General features: G+C 42.6%; 1 protein-coding gene across 2 annotated transcripts in view; it reads right to left on the minus strand.

Annotated features, from left to right (window-relative positions):
* Nucleotides 1-28: 28 nt before the first annotated feature.
* LOC101862405 (calpain-D) overlaps nt 29-19,158 on the minus strand; it is a 34,669-nt gene continuing 15,539 nt past the window's right edge. For both annotated transcript variants that reach the window (XM_013080803.2, XM_005095301.3), the window contains exons 7-13: nt 18,878-19,003; nt 16,761-16,922; nt 11,792-11,953; nt 11,274-11,467; nt 3,385-3,524; nt 2,363-2,541; nt 29-1,808 (exon numbers count right to left, since the gene is read on the minus strand). In XM_013080803.2, coding sequence (XP_012936257.1) covers nt 1,616-1,808; nt 2,363-2,541; nt 3,385-3,524; nt 11,274-11,467; nt 11,792-11,953; nt 16,761-16,922; nt 18,878-19,003 — 1,156 coding nt within the window. In that variant the 3' untranslated portion in view covers nt 29-1,615. The remainder of the gene's footprint in view (nt 1,809-2,362; nt 2,542-3,384; nt 3,525-11,273; nt 11,468-11,791; nt 11,954-16,760; nt 16,923-18,877; nt 19,004-19,158) is intronic.

The raw sequence follows: 19,158 nt of genomic DNA on the forward strand, positions 1-19,158 counted from the left end.
ACCCCCCCCCCCCCCCCCCCCAAACTCTATAAGCAGCCACTTGTCTCCGCGTTACATACACCACTTTCACTTTACATGGCTCGGCCTAAATAAGCAATAATGTGAGCATTATTTTATCACAGGGGCATTCCCTTCAACAGGGACACATACAATCTCTCTTTAACCAGCTGAAGCTAACTGGGTCACAGTTAGAAATGCTGTATCAAAAAAGCTTGGACCGATTGCAAAGAGAAGACAAACGGGGAAATGAGTTAAATGTTGATTGATAGTGAATCAGAGAAGGATTTTCACACAAAAAGAATACCAGTAGCAGGATTCTCAGAAGAAGTTATGTTTAAATGCGACCGTAACAAGTATAAACAGGTTTCTGTAGCAGTTTATCTGTTAATGTCTGATAATGACCAATGCATCAGTGGAGGAGAATACTTCTCAAGTGGAACAGAAGAATCAAAGGTTAAGATGACTTGTGGCTTCAGCCTTGGCCATTGAGACCAGTGCTAGCAGAGAAAGGTTTGCCATAATTTTGGCGACCGTAACAAAGCAAGGTTTCTGTAAACACAAGTCATTAACATTACTTTGTTTTAAACATCTAGGGTCAAGCTTTGAATCACAGATAAACCATTTATATGCTTCCAGTCCTATGGGTGATCATCTAAATCAAAACCATTATCATTTCTCACCCAGTGACCTCCTTTCTTAGAACTGTGCCCATAGCTTCAGCAGGGTTAATAAAAGCCTTGTTAGTGTCTGACAAAATACAAAAATATTCCATGTCAGGCACATCAACACAAATACAAATGTAGCAATAAAGAGACGAATGGTTTCATAACAATACTGTAACCAAAACAGCAACAATCAAGGAATGATGAGCTTTGTTTCTAAATAAAGATGTTCGTAAAACAAACTGTTGTACATCAAAAAGGAAGCTTCCTGGGAGAAGCAAAACAGAACGACATGCACAACTTCATTTGACCCTGCTTCACAGGGTAGCTAAAATACATGTACTTACAAGTACTGTAAACAAGGCATTTGTCTTTTTTCCCTTCCAACTTGAATTCGTGATTTTCACATTTTTTAAGAAAATCATGAAATGAAGTAATTCACGAAATGTTAAAAGGGAACTGGAACATATGACACTGGGTGATGGCAAACCGAAAACTCAAAATGTTAGCGAAAATGATATGGGCAAAATACAGAAAAAAAAGAGTGAGGAAAAAGAACAGTACACAGTAACTAGTTATTCTGGTGACAGCAACAACAAATGTATATGTACTTAATTTATGCATATGAGTGAGTCAGGACTTCATTCAACATAACTATGGCTTTCATATTCAAAGAGTGCGTCACCTACATCCCAACTTCTTGAGAACATCAACAAAAAAGAAACTGATATCACACCTGAAAATCCAGACATTTACTGTCAACCACAAAAACAAAAACAGCAGCCAAAAGTATTTGAATTAAAAAATTTAGAAATCTTGTTTTTGAATATAATAAAACAAATTCTTCACTTACAAACCGAAAGGTATGGTCATGAATTTGAAAAATCAAAAACTTCAGGAATATTGAAAAAAACAAAAAAAAAAAAAAAAAAAAATTGCCATGGCTTGACATCCTAGACGTAGGGTCGTGGCTGGTGTATGGACTCCATCTGCGGCGAGATGTGCGGGTGGTGGAAGGTGTGGGCAGCGTCTGGCGGGGCCCAGTTCCCTAGGGGCATGTTGACGGCCAGGGTACGGTGGAGCAGACGACGGGACACGTGGTACGGCTGTGAGCGCTCCAGGTACGACAGGACCATGATCACTTGTCTGTGGGAACACAAGACCAGGAAGACATTCATGGATAAATGAGATGTTGAACATAGTTGTAAGGCACATGGAGCAAGCGGTAGAGCATGGATATGTGCTAATCAAATGCAATTATTTTTATTATTACTGCTACTATTATTATAATTATTATCATCATTATTATTTTTCACTAGCTATATCATTTCTACCAACTGGACAATATGTGATTTTCATTAAACAGATTGAATACTGTATAAAAATCTTTTCCTCTTTATTGTAATAAATCTATAAATAATTTCTCTCTGTCCGTCTTTCTGATCAATTCTTTTCAATCATCCTATGCATCCTCTTGGTAACTGAACCTTGGTCTCCTGTGGATACTAATCACTTTACTACTGATGACAAACTCCCTTGCAACAAACTTATAAATAGGCCTTTTGTACATGTATGTGATGAAATGGTTTGAATATATGTGCATATTAACGACCCATCTGCAAAACACTAGTTTTTTTAGAATTCAGAAGACTTTTAGAACACCCCCCAAAAAAAACAGCGACTCTGAAAGAGCTCAATACCTGTGAAACGGTGGGATGACATCCGTTGTGATCAACGATCCTCGAGTGGAGACGATGTTGGAGCTGTTCTGACAGTCGCACTGGACGTGGACAGAGTTGTGTGGGAGGCGATTCTCCACAACAAAGATCCCCCCAGACCAGCCGTTGAGCAAAGTGTAAGCCGTGACACCCTCCCACAGCTGAGTGACACACACAATGGATGAACAGAATGAAAAAAAAAAAAGAAAAGAAGAAAAGAAAACCCATTTTTAAGCTTTCGCTTTTTTGCTGTTTTTTTAGTAAGTGATTTACGGCACTTGAACAACAATAAGTTTATATTATGATTGTCTAAGATTAGAGGTGACACAAGATAGTAACAAACACAAAAAAGAAGGAAGGGAGAAAAGTATGATAGATGTTTTGAAAGGAAAGGAGAACTGTGAACACCACACCAGAGCACCCACCAACCACCCACTAAGCTTGTGTTATTGTGTCTTGTAGAAGAACACACTCAATTATAACTCTTTTTACCAGATCTTCCCCCCCTCCATATCCTCAAAACATACATACTCCTAGCAAACTCCCCAGAAAATACAACTAATAAAAAAAATCCAACATCAAAGTAAAACTAAAGCCTTACCTAAGAGTTCTGATAAAAAACAAACACATAGAGCAGGCTGTCAGTCACACATACACATACACACTCACACACATGTGCACACACTCACACACATGCGCACGCACACAAACACACACACACATACACACTCACAAACAAACATTCACACACATGCGCACGCACACAAACACACACATACACACTCACAAACAAACATTCACACACATGCGCACGCACACAAACACACACACACTTACACACTCACAAACAAACATTCACACACATGCGCACGCACACAAACACACACACACACACATACACACTCACAAACAAACATTCACACACATGCACACGCATTCACACACACTCACACACACAAACATACTCACACGCGCGCACACAAAGAACAACACAAGCAGCATACCTCTTCCCGGCTGCCATTTGCTACAGCTAGCTGCAGGATTGCATCAGCCAGCACCAGAGGCCGGTTGCATATCCCGTCTTCCACCATCAGCTTCTTTGAGCTGTGTATGGAGACCACAAAACTGTGCCACTTGGACGACGCTGCAAGACAGAGAGAAAAACCAAAACACACTATAAAAGAGTGAGCCTGTTGCCTTCTGAACACTTCTCAGACAAGAAGAGAATGTTTCTGAATGTTATAGAGTCTCTCACGGTAATAATAAGTGGTAAAGTGAATAGAGCCTCCTTCCTATAGATATGTGAGCACTCTCTCTTTTTCTCTCTCTCTCTCTCTCTCTCTTTGTGTCTCTCTCCCTCTCCCCTCCTCTCTCTCTTTCTCTCTCTTTGCATATTTATATTAATACAGTCTAGCGAAATCTATGGGACACAGAAATCTTTTAGCTATGTACAGACCTGCCCCTCTATGAAATCTAAAAATCCGGATTTCAGAGTAAAAAAATCAGGATCTGGTGAAAAAAATCGGGATCAGCAAAAATCAATCATAAGTGGCACTGGGGAAAGGGGGGGGGGTCCTTTTATGAGGCAAGCAAGCAAGATAAAACTTTCGAAGAAATAAGTTCCCATTTGGGTCTCAAAGTAGTAGAAAAAACTGAAAAAGAGCATGTACTCGAGTCCGAGTTGGATAGACATAGACTGGGGGAGCGCAGGTTGCATACAGTAACAACAGTAACGTTTAACTTTAATCGCATATACACTCAAGGCACCCCCGCAAAAAAAAAAAACCCCCAAAAAAACCCAACAGCAAACAAAAGCGCCAAGGTTGTTCATTTACTATTATTTTCTTATTCCTTTATCCTCAATTAGTACCTGTATCACGGCAAGCACTAAAAGCCTAAGTGTAAACAAAAAATACCCCCATCCCCCTCCCCCCGGTCATCCCATACTGGTTAAGTCCCGAAAAACACCTCGACCAAAGCGACCGGTGTGAATGAACTTTGTTGACCTACACGCGCTACTCGCACGAACGAGGTCATGTCACGTGGTGCGAACGAGCGTTTCAAAGTTCCACAGACAGGTCTTGATGATGGGTCCGACTAATCAGAACTCCGACGAAGCTTGCTTTTAAGTATGTATGTAGTATAGGGTTTTACGGCGCTCGCAACTGGTAAGGTCATATGAGCGCGCGAAACACAAGTTGTTTACTTTTGCAAAAGTTCACTCCACAATTGGTTATCTAATTGACTTTAAAATGCTAAAATGTTAAAATATTTAAATTCAGTGTAAATATATTTGTGATTTAAAACAACTCTTTTAAGTAACAATAAACATTTTTAAATAGTACGTTTTCATTTTACAATTTGCCATAAAGGCCAATGGCCTTCATACAATTCAAAATTTTGCTGGGACCAACGACGGGAAAAATATCTTGTAATTTCTTGCATTTATAATATTTCCTTCGGATCTCTCCAAAGTCTAGACATTCTGTTAAGATGTGTCTAATGGTAAAATCTGTGTCGCATCCGACACAGAACGGCTTCTCATCTCCCTATAGGAGGTATTTGTGGGTCAGGGCCTTGTGTCCGATGCGCAATCGAGTAAAAATGACTTCGTCTCTTCTGGAGAGGTCTGAAGGATTTCGCTGTTCTAGTTTGGGTTTTATTTCATATAGTTTATTATTTTTCTGCTTTTCCCAGTGGCTCTCCCACAGACTGAGGAGTACTTTTTGACTTTATTTCTAAAGTCAGTCTGTGGGAGAGTGTTTGTCGTTGATCCCAGCAGAAGGGATGAAGCTTTCTTTGCCAGGTCGTCTACCTGCTCGTTTCCTCGGAAGCCCACATGATGTTTTTTCCTGTTTCGGATAGTGTATGAATTTTCTGTTGTAGCCTAACTATTTTTGGATGTAAGACTGTGTAGTTTGTGAGTGAGGTGATGCAAGACAGAGAGTCAGAAAGGATAAGGAAAGATTTGTTAGGAGAATTTTCTACAGAGTCTAGAGCCATGTCAATGGCAGTGGCCTCCGCAGTGAAAATGGAGGCTTCAGGATGGAGTCTCCTCTGGTGTGTATTGTTGGGAGATAGGGCTGCGGCGCCCACTTCATTGTCTTTTTTTGGAGCCGTCCGTGAAGATGAGCTCCGCACCGGGGTATTTATCTATTAGTTTTTTGTATTCTGCTTTAAAAGTTTTGGTGTTTGTGCTTTCTTTGTTGTGCGTGGTCAGCTGTAAGTCTACTTTTGCCTTGGTGAGGTGCCACGGAGGGAGGTCGGGGAAAAGAATTTGTTGGATGTCTTGTTTGGAAATGTGTAAGTTTTTGAGGTCCTCAAGGATTCTAACGCCGAAGGGTTTGATGAGTTTTTCGTTGTTTTGGAATTTGTTTATGGTTTCTGGGTTTGTTTAAAAAATGCTGTTGTGTGCTGGATTTTCCGGTGTTGAGCTCTGTTTAACTGCGTATTGTAGTGAGAGTTGTGTGCGTCTGAGTGAGAGTGGTGGTATGTTGGCCTCGGCCTGGAGGGTCTCCACCGGAGAAGTGCGGAAAACCCCCAGAGCGAGGCGGAGTCCTTGGTTCTGTATTGGGTCTAGCATTTTTAAAATGTGTGGTTTTGCCGATCCGTAGACTTGACAGCCGTAGTCAAGCCTGGACCGGACAAGGGAGATGTACAAGTGGAGAAGGTGTTTTGAGTCCCCGCCCCACTCCGGATTCGATAGAATTTTCAAAGCGTTTAACGCTTTCTGGCACCTCACTCGAAGGTCTTTGATGTGTGGTATGAATGTGAATTTTTTGTCGAAAATGACGCCAAGGAAACGAGCTTGGTCCTTGACAGGAATCCTTTCCCCGTATAGTGTCAAATCCGGCTGCAGCACACGTCTGCCTGTTCGGCAGAAGTGTACTGCAACCGTCTTTGACGGGGAGAACTTAAAACCGTTATTGTTTGCCCACGTTTTGAGTTTTTGCAGCTGCCTTTCCATAGATCTCAAATGAGGATTTTTTGAACGGCAGCATATCAAAAAGTCGTCAACGTATAACGAGCTGTCTATGCTGTTTTGGAGGGTTTTCACTATGGAATTTATTCTAATTTCAAATAGGAGAGGAGAAACGATGCTCCCCTGGGGGACTCCTTCCTCCTGTTGGTGGGGGTCTAAAAGGGAGGATCCGACACGAACCTGGAAGGAACGGTTCTTCAGGAAGTTGCCAATGAAGGCTGGGAGGTGATCACGTATGCCGAGTGCATGCAGGTCTCGAAGAATGCCGAACTTCCTGGTTGTGTGGAAGGCTTTTTCAAGGTAAAAAAAGATGGCGATCATGTGGCCCCTTTTAGTGAACGTCTCGCGTATAAAGGTCTCCAGGCGGAACAGGTGATCCAGAGTGGATCGAATTTTCCTGAATCCGCACTGAAGACCGCTCAGCGAGCCCGTCGTTTCTAGAAACCACACGAGTCGCCTGTAAATAATTTTTTCAATCAGTTTGCAGAGACAGCTCGTTAGAGCTATAGGTCTGTAATTGGATGGGTGTGTGTGGTCTTTGTTTGGTTTGGGTATTGGAATGACAGTGGCGAGACGCCAAGACTCCGGAAAGGAGTGCGACCGCCACATGTCGTTGTATATGTGTAGTAGGAGTGTGAGTGTTTCTGAGGGTAAGTGTCTAATGATCTTGTTGTGGATGTCATCCGGTCCCGGGGCTGTATCGCCCAGGTCCGAGATGCACGATGTTAGTTCGTCTATTGTGAAGTCTGCATTGTAGGTTTCAGTGTTGTTTGAGTGGAAGTTTTGATGTTTTGAAAAGTGGTGTTGTAGTTTGCTTGGGATGAGTTTTTGGCAAGAGATGTAGCTATTGTGTTTGCGATGTCTGCTTGTGTTTCAGCTGTGGTTCCATCCGGCCTCTGGACGTGCCGAATGGTGTCTGTGCGTCTACCTAAATTTTTTTTAGCAATTTTGAAAACTTGGTTGAGTGGTGTCTGGCTGTTGATTTTGGAGATGTATTTTTGGAATGATTGTCTTTTGCTCTCCCTGAGGCATCTACGTGCCACAGCTCGAGCCTTTAAATAATTTATCTTGTTTTCTATGGTGGTGGTGTTGACGGCCTTTCGATACGCTGCCTTCTTTTTCTTTACTGCGTCCTCACACTCCCAAGAGAACCAGATCTTGTTCCTCCAGGGTTTTGTTTTTGTTTTTGGTATGTGTTTGTGGCATATTTCTAAAAGCTTTTCGGGGAATTTATTGTAGTTGTGGTCGAAATTGGGATTAAGAATCTGGGAACATTGATAGGCAAACCCGTCCCAGTCTGCTTTTTTAAAAGTTGAAGCGTTCTGGGATCGGGTCGTTTTGGAGGCTATTGTTTTTTAGGAGAATTGGGAAATGGTCCGTACGGTCATCCAGCACAGACCACTCAAGATCTGGGACTAGGTCAGGGGTACAAAAGGTGAGGTCAAGGGATGAAGTGCCATAAGTGGCTCTGTTTCTGTAAGTTGGGGATTTATCATTTAAGAGACAGATGTTATTTTGAAATAAAAAGTTTTCTATTATTTTTCCTTTCTGGTCGGTAGGTTTGTCTCCCCAAAGGGGGCCGTGGGCATTGAAATCACCTAGCAAAATAAAGGGTTTTGGAAGCTGAGCCTTTAAATCATTTAGTTGGGTTATTTTGAGGGGGTAATTTGGTGGGATATAAACTGAGCAGATCGTGATTGGTCTGTGCAGGGTGACCCGTACGGCAATAGCCTGGAGGGTCGTCTTAAGATGTACTTGTCTGTGGAGTGTGTGGTTGTCGGTGTAGATGGTGGTACCACCGGAAGCAATCTGGTTCTCCGTGTGAATGTGATGGTACGCAGTAAATCCTCTTAAGTCTATGGTTGAAGCCTAGGCGAATTTTGTTTCTTGAATACAGGCCACCCGTGGGCACAGTGTGGCCTGTAAATGTTGCAATTCTGCAATGGAAGGTCGGATTCCGCAGGCATTCCATTGCAAGACTGCTATTATGAATTTTTACTTTTTAATTTGGAGCTCAAAGGCCCCGGCTTCGAAGAAGCACTCTGACTCCTCCTTGCCGGGGAGGCAGAGTGTTTTCTCGGTTGCCGTCCTGGATTGGACAGCGGTCTAGTGGGGGATTTGGAGAAGTGACAGACTCCGCCCTTCCCGGGGTCAGGCCGGGGAGGGGGGTCGGAGCTGTCTTCCTCCATAGGCAGGGGTTTGTCTGCTGGAAGAGTCCTCCCCGTCCTCCCTTAGAACCCCATAGCGGTCAGAGAGTGGTACCTCAAAGGGGGTTGCCACAGGGATAACAGCAGGCTTTCTGTTCTTAGTAATCTTAGGCACAGAGACTTGCCTGTTGACCGCGGGCTTTGGGAGGTCGGCAGTAGAATTACTTGCCGACCTCGTGACCACCTGGGCTGCCTTTGAATACGACCGGCCAATGACTGGGGTTGTGATTGGCGGGCAGACAACCTTACGGGCCTCCTGGAAGGAGCAGCCATTTCGCGCCTTGTATTCCTGGATGGTGCGTACTTGGAGCCAAGTCGGGCACTCCTTGCTGAAAGCTGTGTGCTGGCTGTGGCAATTGGGGCAACAAGGACTAGCCTTGCATTCCTTCTCAGGATGCCCGGTCTTGCCACAACAAGGACACACGGCTGCGTGACGGCACCGTGACTGGCTATGGCCGAACTTCTGACACTTGAAACAGCGCAGAGGGTTCGGCACATAGGGTCGTACGTCGAGTACCAAGTAAGATGCCCAAACGGTGGCTGGAGGGCGACACGATTTAAATGTTAGGACAATCGTGTTCGTCTCGATAGTAGTCTCCCCCCGCCGAAGAGTAATCCGGCGGGCTTCGACCACTCCCTCACAGTGCTCCACAATCTCTTCCATGGAGCAGCCTTTCAGCTCATGGCTGCGGACCACGCCCTTCGAGCGGTTAAATTTTTGGTAGTGCTCTGACTTACATTGAATACCGCCGAAGGTCGTGGCGAGTTTGGTCTCTTCCTTCTCGGTTGCGCACTTGACAAGGAGTGCACCACAGGAAAGTTTCTGTACACATGTGGGAATGTATCCCAGAACTTTCCGTAGTGCATCTCCTGTCTTAAAGAGGTAGAGATCGGTAATTCTTCTCTGTGCGTCTTTTGTTCTGGAGATGGCCACGTACGGTTGCCTCAGAAGCTCCTTGGGAGGAGGGAGGAAAGAGGCATCGGTAAAGGTCCTTTTACCATTTTTTTAGCTTTTGCTCGGCTCGGCGGCCGCACCCGCTTCCGCGTGCCGAGACTTTTTAACGTTGGGAGCTGGGGAAGGGTCTTTTTTAGATTTGGATTCCAAGAGAGTTTTCTATTTGATTCGACTCCGGGGCTCTCCGCCTGCCACGGAGCCCAACAAGGGGACACATAGCTCGGATGACCAGAGCTGTGCCAAGGCTACCCCGGAGCTATACTCTCAACGAGAAAGTACAAGACCCTCCCGTCAAGATTTACCCAGGGCTTGATGGGGTTTCAGCTCTCAACCGATTGAGTGGCATGGGCCGTGCCACCCTCCCGTCTAAGAGGAAAACCTGGGCCAAAGAGGTGTGTTGGCGAGGGACAGTCCGTGGATTGATCTCACCTCAACCGCCAGGTACCCGATTTCCCTCCGCACGGGTCGCACCTCACGGTCAACGAGGCGCCCACTCTGTGGGATGGGTGACCTCTCTTTTTGCTGCACATGAGGTCAGCGGTGGTAGGAAACATAGAATAAGAAAGAAAGAAGGAAGGAGAAGAGGAAGATACACCAAAGTAGGTGTCGCATCCGGATCTCAGAGGATTGGGGTCCGTGTGCGACACCTCGCCTTTGAAGGGGTTGCACCTTCTGCAGACGAAGCAGTGGGTCTATTTATATCCCCCCGACCCACTGGGGGTACGAAAGGGTTAAAGCAACGGCAGAACAGAGAACAGATTATTCTTAGGCCTATGTCATAATTGTTACAGTTATCAGGCCATCACTGGAGAATTCTGGGTAACAAAAACGAAAGTAGACTCAGAGAGTATCCAAGTCGGAATTCAAAATCGATACCTCTTCGAAATAACGTGCGTGAGTCAACTAATAGACCCGGCATTGATGTTTTAGAAAATAGCGTTCTAAGTTCTAGCTGATAAAAAGTCCAAGCAGCACTTCCAAGCAAATGAGATTGCAGAAATTTTTTTTCTCTAAGAATCGGACGCAACAACAAAAAAATCAGGATACTGGCGACCAAAATCGGGAAAATCGGGATGCTCGAGATTTGGGGGAAAAAATCGGGATATCCCAATTAAAAAGGGATGAGTGGCAGGTCTGTATGTACAAATTTCCAAATGTATATGTTTTAAATCCAAAGAAAATAATGTATATGAAAAAGATTTTGGACTGAAAAATCTGTTTTGTTATGTGTGAGTTCACTATATAATCAGACGGCTCATCAGTTGTACTATGTCAAACATTTTGTACTTTTTTTGTTGTAGTTTCTTAATCAGTAATATCGGTTACATCAGCTTGAGAAATATCTGGTTGAAAATCAACTCTGAAATGTACTATCTGGAGATCCATGTAATGTTAGTAAAACTGGGGGGGGGGGGGGGGTGTAAAGCAGGAGGATGAAGAAGAGGAGGAGGAGGGAGAGAGAAAGAAAGAGAGAGAGAAAAAAAGAGAGAGAAAGAGAGAGAGAGAGACAGAGAGAGAGAGAGAGAGAGAGAGAGAGAGGGAGAGAGAGAGAGAGAGAGACAAAGACAGAGACAGAGAGCAAGAGAGAGAGAGAAAGAAAGAAAAAGAATCACTATTTGAAGTATGTTCTTTGTATTAAGCACTTTCTCGGTGAACATGTGCCATTCAAATGTAATTTAATATTGTTATTATCAGTATGATTATAAAAACGAGAAGGGATAAGGGATTATTTTTCTCAACAAAACCAACCATTCCAGTGTCCGAATGCCATTGGCACAAGAATGTACTCCCCGGGAGAGAACATGTGACGACATCCTACAAATCCTCGGAGCTGACGCGGGCTGTGGGCTTCCAACTTCCCGACATATGTCTGCTGCAGATTTGACGACTCCCGGAGGACAATTATACATAGGTCCAAAGGAGATTTTTTCCCTTTGTCTCCCCTGAAATTCAAATTTTTGTCAAAAATACTTTTAAGTCCAGCAAGTTTCAAACACTTAAATATGTAAGAATGAAGGAAAATATATGCAAATAAAGATCAGAAATATCATATTACTTTTGGGCTCATTACTGCTTCAGCATGAAGAATAAAATGCACGAGAGAAGCAGGAAGTGGTTGTTTCTACATGTGAATGTCTTGGACAGATGGTTATGAGAGCAGGTTCAATTGTATTGCCTTTAACAACAAAAAAGTTCAACATCCAAATTCCTACTATGACAGCAGGGGTATGCAACCATCCAACACAAAACACAGACATAGCATCTACCTGGGACCTTCCTGGAACAAGCCTAGCTCCACTTCTGTAGTTTGGAACACTGTCAGCTTGACCACTTGGGTGGGGTCGGTTCCAGTCCGGGGGAAAAAGCCTCCAACTCGACTCTCCTGCCAGTCCGGTTGGAGCTTGCATACATCCACACTGTCAAAATATCTGCAAATCGGAAAGAGAGGCAGATTTGAAAGTAAAATCTTGGTGATACGAGGGCTGTCCCACGGAAAACCGGAAAAGGTCCATAAAAGCAACAATCTTTGTCCTATTATAATAAAAATGTAACACATCATACCTCAACCTGTGCTTTATTTCTCAATGTAATCACCATCCCGCTGGACGCATTTTTTCCATCGCTGGATCAGGGAGAAGATACCGTCCCTGAAGAATTTTTCGTCAAGGGATTTCAACCAATCTTTCACTGCTTCCACGAGGTATTCGTCGTCGCACAGCACCGAATCAGCGGTCGTTTAGTTTCGCCAGGCCGTATGCTGCTAGGTCAGCGTGACCGGGGTCAGCTGCCGGTCAGTCTACCTGCGCTCACTCCACGCGCAGAGTTACATACCACGGCAATTTTACACACTTTTGTTTCAACGCTCACGAATGAAAGCAGGGTTATCAATATACACATAATGTTCCATCTTTGAGTTTCTTATTTCAATGTGCAGTTTGTGAAAACGCAACGAAGATATCTAGTATAGTTTATTAACTGCACGAGATCAAATACAGCCGTTTTATATGTGGTAATTAAGGAAATATGCACCGAATTAAAAGTTATGTAACTACCAAAGTGCGGGAATAAACTCACTAAATCTCGCTCAGAATAAAGACAATTAATGTGGGTATCTACTTACCAAAGGACATCGTTGTTGTAAGATTAGTAATCCACATTTTTGCATTTTCGTTCAACAGCCAAATTCGTCGAGCTTGTGATGAAATTCTCCTTACAGTATCCTTCATTAAATTAATGACACAGATCTCTTTACACATTTCTACAGTAGATCTATAGGCTTATCTATGGTGCCGTGGTTGTTTTCTCGGTGCCTGCAATGAAGATACTCTCTGGAGCAAATTAATGTGCGTTCATAAAGTATCGTAGTTTTTCCGTATTGTTTACGATGCCTTGAACCCACTTTTCAATTTTTAAAATAGACTGGTGGCAGCTTTTGGTTCCTTTTCTCCCAGCGGGCCCAAGCCAAAGCCATGTTGTGTTAAGGATGGAATGCAGTGTTGTTCTAAATTGCGCTGTTTGGGGATTTTCTTTGTTGGAAAATGTCTTCTGTACAGTTTCATGTACGTGTATATTGCTGTCTGAATTCCTGGAATAGAGGTTTTCGGAATAGGTGCACTGTGTGAGATGTCATTATGAATTTGACTGTATGCTTGGTTGAGAGAGTCGAAAATCAAACCTATAGAGTGCGCTTTGTCAACAATGATTGGATGATAAAATATCCCATGGCAGTGACTCGTATGGCCTAGCCTTTCTTATCAGCCTCTGTTGTACTTTAGTCACGTTCTTACATCCGCAAACGCGACAAAGTTCATTCAGGGAGGAGGAACGTCTCCCGTGTGTGTGTTCCATAGGGCGATTTCAGTAAACCTGTTAGAAATGAATCACGGGCAAATGGATTCTACCTCATACCGTATCACGGCTCAATCAACAAAGATGAATTGTATACACATTAAGCACAAATATGTCTGCCTTTCATAGAAACAACAATCTATGAAATAAACGGAAAAGTGTTGAACTTAAAACAGCACAGAATCCAGAATACGCAATTGCACTGGTCAATTAACAAGGCACTGGATGAGAATCAGATGTAAGCGACTTAATATTGCAAGAGCTATTCTTCAAACAATGATGAAAATTATACACGTACAGCACAAATATGTCATCAGTGCATGTACCAAAATTTGTTGAGATTGAGCGAGCACTTTGGAAATTAAAAGTGAATTAAGTGCAGCGCACAGATATTAAATTCGATGAAATTCAGAACATTTTGCACACACTGTAACATCGGCACATATCGTCGCATTGAGATCGGCTTTTCGCAGACAGAGGGGGAATCTTGTTCTTTTCTTATAGTATGGAATAATTTGTGGTTAGAGTAAGGATACTGACGATAATTAGTGTCAAAAGTGTCGATTACGCCATGACCTGCCCCCCTGTAGCTGATGCGCAACGGAGCGGCCAGTGACCCCCACGTAACCCGGCACGGAGCGGTTCCGACGGTGATTTAATGACTTCCAGATGTCGCTGGCCTGGGAAACTAAGAGGCACGATTTCAGCCAGTTTTCGGCGCTGTGGTCGGTGAATCGCTGTCCAGAAATATGGCGTTTCATTGGTCCAAAAAGGTGATGATCTGACGGGGCCAAGTCAGGACTGTGAAGTGGGAGTGGCAGAACTTCCCAGCCAAACCTTTGGATCCAGTCTTTCGTAGCTTTTGCGGTGTGTGGCGTTGCGTTGTCATGCTGCAACATGACCCCGCTAGACAACTGACCTGGTCTTTTTCGGCGCACAACCTCTCTTAACTTATCAAGAGTCTGGCAGTATCTGTTAGCATTGACAGTTTGTCCTGGTTTCAGAATGTCAAGAAGCAGAACACCCTTAGCATCCCAGAAAATCGTGGCCATGAGTTTCTTCACCGATGGCTGAACTCTAAACTTTTTCGGGGGAGGTGAAGACGTGTGCTTCCAAACCATTGAATCTCTCTTCGTCTCAGGGGTCATGTGGTGTATCCAAGTCTCATCACCTGTAATAATGCTTCTCAGAAATGCTTCATCGTATTGTTGGAGGTCTCCAGATGCGTTCATGACTCCCGTGACAGCTTGGCGACAGCGATTCAACAAAGTCTGAGACACTTCAACACGACGCGTCTTGTGGTCAGCTGTCAGCTCTTTTGGGACCCATCGAGCAGAGACCTTTCGATAGTGCAGCTCATCAAACACTATCCTATGGACAGTTGACTTTGAAATGTTTAGCGACTCGGAAATTTCGCGAATTTTTAGGCGCCTGTCTGTTTGAATGAGTTCGTTAACGCGACTCTTGTTGTCCTCAGTCTTGGCGGAGAACAAGGTCCTGGGTGAACTTTGTCATTGATATCCGTATGACCGGCATTGAACTTACTACTCCACTCATATACCTGTGACTTTGTCATTACTTTCTCCCCGTAAACTGACTTTATTTCAGCGTGTATTTTTATAGGTTTGAGACCTTTTGCGGTCAGAAACCGAATGACAGATCTCACTTCTATCTTTGACCAATTTTCCAAGTGGGTAGCCATCTTTGGAGAACTGCTGTGTTCGTTTGGTCTGTGCGATGCTCATGGTGTTCAATCGGGAAATTCCAATATGATTGTTTTACAAGTGTGCGTTTACAGAATGTGAAAATATTTAATAGTTTTCAAATTACAGCCAAATTCCGGTTTTCCGTGGGACAACCCTCGTATTATACTGCCTTGGAAATCAGAATGTGGTTGTCTGAAGGCAAAGGGCCCTATTAAGAAGAAAAAACCATCATGTATGTAAAATTCAGTGTCACTGCAGGTTGAGGAACAAGAACTGCCTCCTTGGGGAAAAAGGACGAATATCACGATATACCCATTTACCAGGAGGGCCGAAAAATCAAATTTATTCGTCTCACGTTTCAAAGGTTGGTTTTTTATTTTATTTTTAACTTGATTTTTGTCAGGAGGAAGGATGGTGCAATTATGCACTTGTAGTTAAAATTTTGTTTGGAAATATCAACAATGTGAGAAGACAAAAGTCATTCTTTCATAACAGATTGATGATGTTTTAATTAGTTTTTTATGTGAAAAAGACGAATGGCGATATTCGTTTTTCTTTCACCCGACGTTGTCAAATAATAACGTCCTGGAATTTTCGTTTCTGTGATATTTGAGGTTCGTCCAGTTTGTTGTAAGTGTTCTGGGGCTTCCAGACTGTTATTTAATTGCGCTTTGCCGGTGGAGCCAAAGATCTGGGGTTCAAATTCTGGTGAGTGTACACAAGCAGTCGTGCTTGTCGTCTTACTACGTGCAACACACTTGACACAGCGAGGATCAAAGCTGGATATACCAGGATTTGAGCCTTTTGGTATTTCATCATAAGACCATAAGGCAATGTAACGTAGGCATGTTTTGGCGAAGAAGGACGAATATCGGTGTATTCGTCGCTTTTTCATAAATGGTTTTTCCTTTTCACTTGCTAATATACAGCTGAGGACGAACCTCTCGGTATTCGTCCTTTTTTCACAGTAGGACCGGAGATTCGTCTTTCTTTCATAAAATATAAAGTAAATTAAAAAGAAAAAAATTATGACAATACTTCCAATACCAAAATAAAGTATTCGAACATCTCTAAATGTAATGGCCACTGGTTAAAAAATGCAGCTTTTCATGCTCTTTCACATGGTATTGATATCTCTATATGACCCAATTTCCGATATTCGTCCTTTTTTCCTAAGACGGCAGAGCAGTAGACTATCCCTGTGATCTAGCAGCGGAACACAAAGAAAAAAGAAATCTACGTGACATTGAGTACACGCAGGATTTGTCGGCTAAGCTGTATGAAGCTTACATGCATCACTGCGTAAGCTGACAAAAATGCCTTTTTTTTTCATTTACAGCAGTTTCGAGATAAAAAGGCTTTTGTCAGTATAGCCATTTAAAAATAGCGTTCTTCTGAAATTTACATTCTGATTTATTTAAAAAATAGCCAAAGTTTCACTTTGATTTTTTCATACAAGTAGGGTGACTGATCAAATTAGGCTTTTGATTTAGCAAATACAATAACTTTGTGCCAAAAATGAAAAAAGGCGTTTCGTCAGCTAAGGGCGGTTCGACATTTCTAGTCAAAATTCGTCCCCAAAATTTTTTATAAAATTGATATTACATCGTCTACCTGATCTTATCACAAAGGTGACAATATATAAAAATATCCTGGACAGGGACACAAAGCACTGGCTCACTTCATGAGGTCGGTGAACTCCATCCAGAAAACGCCCTGCTCTTCCCCCATGGCCATGACTCTTCTCCTCGACTCCTCTGTCACGGTCTGCCAGGATATCGAGCCGTCGCTCCAGTTACCTGTCCATGAGAAACGTCCCCAAGGGTTCCGCAGTCGGATCAACCTGAAACAAATTATGTGAGGCATTGTGCACGGCGTCACTTTTCGCCCGATTCTGTAACCTTTAGTTAGCGTGACTCTGCAGCCTGCCGGAGCTCCCCGGCTCGGGGTCACAGGGTTAATGAGCCCTGAAGTGACTTTGCCGGTGTCGGTTAGGAAGTTCGTATTTTTGACTATGTTTAAAACAATATAACTTCTTCCCCATCCCACAAAGCAAACCATTACGTGGATGTACTAACAGCTCAATGTCTTGAGATTTATTCTGCGTTAGAATGGTTAATTTCTGTGCCTTAGTTTTTGTTCTAGACAAGTGTTTGTAGAGTACCCAATTTGTCCTATTTTAGTTACAAACTTATGAATAAATGGTTGTTAATTTACAAATGGCACAATAGATCTCTCCAAAATCTGTGTTAAACTGACTACGAATATCATGTCTTTTACCATGAGAAATCTTAAATCTGCGCGAGTAGTAATAGTCAAGTTATAAGAGAAGAAAGATGCACATTTGCATTTTTTAACTAAAGACGATCAGCGTTAGCTTTTATTTTACAAGAGAAAGTTAATCTGCGTTTGTTCATGAATCATGCTGTGTCAGTGGCCGCCTACATACAACTAAAAAGATATAAGCGATTAAAAAACCCCACAAAACCGTGTAAATACATGCATAGAGATAAACTTCTTGTATGGAATAAAAATAATGACAGCTAACACATTCATTCTTAGTTTTTGTGTCGGAAATATGCGCGGACACAATTATGAATGTAAAGAAATCAGTCACATTGTCAGTTATTGCAAATGGTCATAGAAACGAAAAAAAAAGCTGGAAAAGTCTGGTGCTGATTCAGTATCCCTGGAAAGCTAGAAATTATTCTTATAACCAAATTACGAGAAGTCATCCCTATTACTCAGTCAACTTACAAAACCTAGACTTAACGTTTTAAGAAAAGTAAGGAATTTCTGGAGCGTAACAGATACTGTTTGTGTTTTACATTGACATTGAAGATGTATTCTGGCATTAAAATCGATTTGTATTTTTCATAAAGAAACTTCATGGTAAGTTTTATAAACTTTCGAGAAAATATGCGAATATTCACGATTATATTAGACATATAAAGTTGTATTTGGAGGAATTACTTCATAGCGAATTGTGTGCCCGATGGATAAAGTTGCAAAATTACAGTTTTCTATTAAATGCGCAGATACCATCTTTTCTGAGTATCTGCACCAATGCTATGTCGTTCATGTTCCAAAAGTTAGACAGATTTTGTTGAGGCCTTTTTTTTATATTGATTTTTTTTCATTCACGCTAGTCCAAAAAAAATTACAATTTAGCATTGCCGACTCCAGCGCGTCTAACGAAATAACCAGACAAGTTACAACGTCCGTTCTTTTTTGAGTCTCAAGAGCAGAAATGCATGCTTTGGGTGCACTAAATGAGAATTACCATAAATACAAGGATACACCTAAAATTGTACGTTGAAAAGTATCAAAAATTAAGTCGGCCCAGACAGAGCGGCGACAGGGAGCTGACCCCAGTGACCCCGACGTGATAAGGCGCCCGGCGGGGAACCCCCGCGGCAACTAAAATTCCTGTGCCGGTGCGCCGTGTGTGGTGAAATCAGGCGCTCGTAAAAACTAGTTCGATTGAAAAAATCCCAATTTTTTTCCATCAGCTCGTCAATTTTTATAAAAACATTTTACCTTTGATTTTTTATGAAATCTGTGATAAAAGGCCCAAAAATGTAAATTATAGAGGCAATTTTCTCACTGATTTTACCTCTGACACCATAGACACCCCCCCCCCCCCACCTGGGGAATCTTCAAAGCTCTCCATCTTCTCAGCTCTGTACTTACTGAGACTAATGTAAAATTCGAAGGTCCCATCTCCTAAACAACCCTTCTGTTTGGAAAAGGCAGTAAAATTCTGAAAATAAGAAAAATGAAGGAAAATGTTCTCACTTGTTCCCTTCTAAATCCTGCACGTCCAGAATAGAGTAAGCATGTCTGGACCTCAACCCAACCTTGTTGAAAGCCTCCTCGTCAGCCTTCATGTTCCCACCTCCACATGACGCTCCCATCAGGAACCTGGGGTGAGGAGAAACCACAAGATGAATATCGTTGGCTAGCTGTTGAGATGTGTTAAGCCCCAAATTATAAAAGATCTTTTTTATTGCAGCTTCTTAACGTAGAGTATTGGTAGCATGTGCTTGAGAATATTTTGTTAAAATAAAAAAATTTTT

The sequence above is a fragment of the Aplysia californica genome, unplaced genomic scaffold, assembly GCF_000002075.1.
Source record: "Aplysia californica isolate F4 #8 unplaced genomic scaffold, AplCal3.0 scaffold00100, whole genome shotgun sequence".
In the NCBI taxonomy this organism is placed as follows: domain Eukaryota; kingdom Metazoa; phylum Mollusca; class Gastropoda; order Aplysiida; family Aplysiidae; genus Aplysia; species Aplysia californica.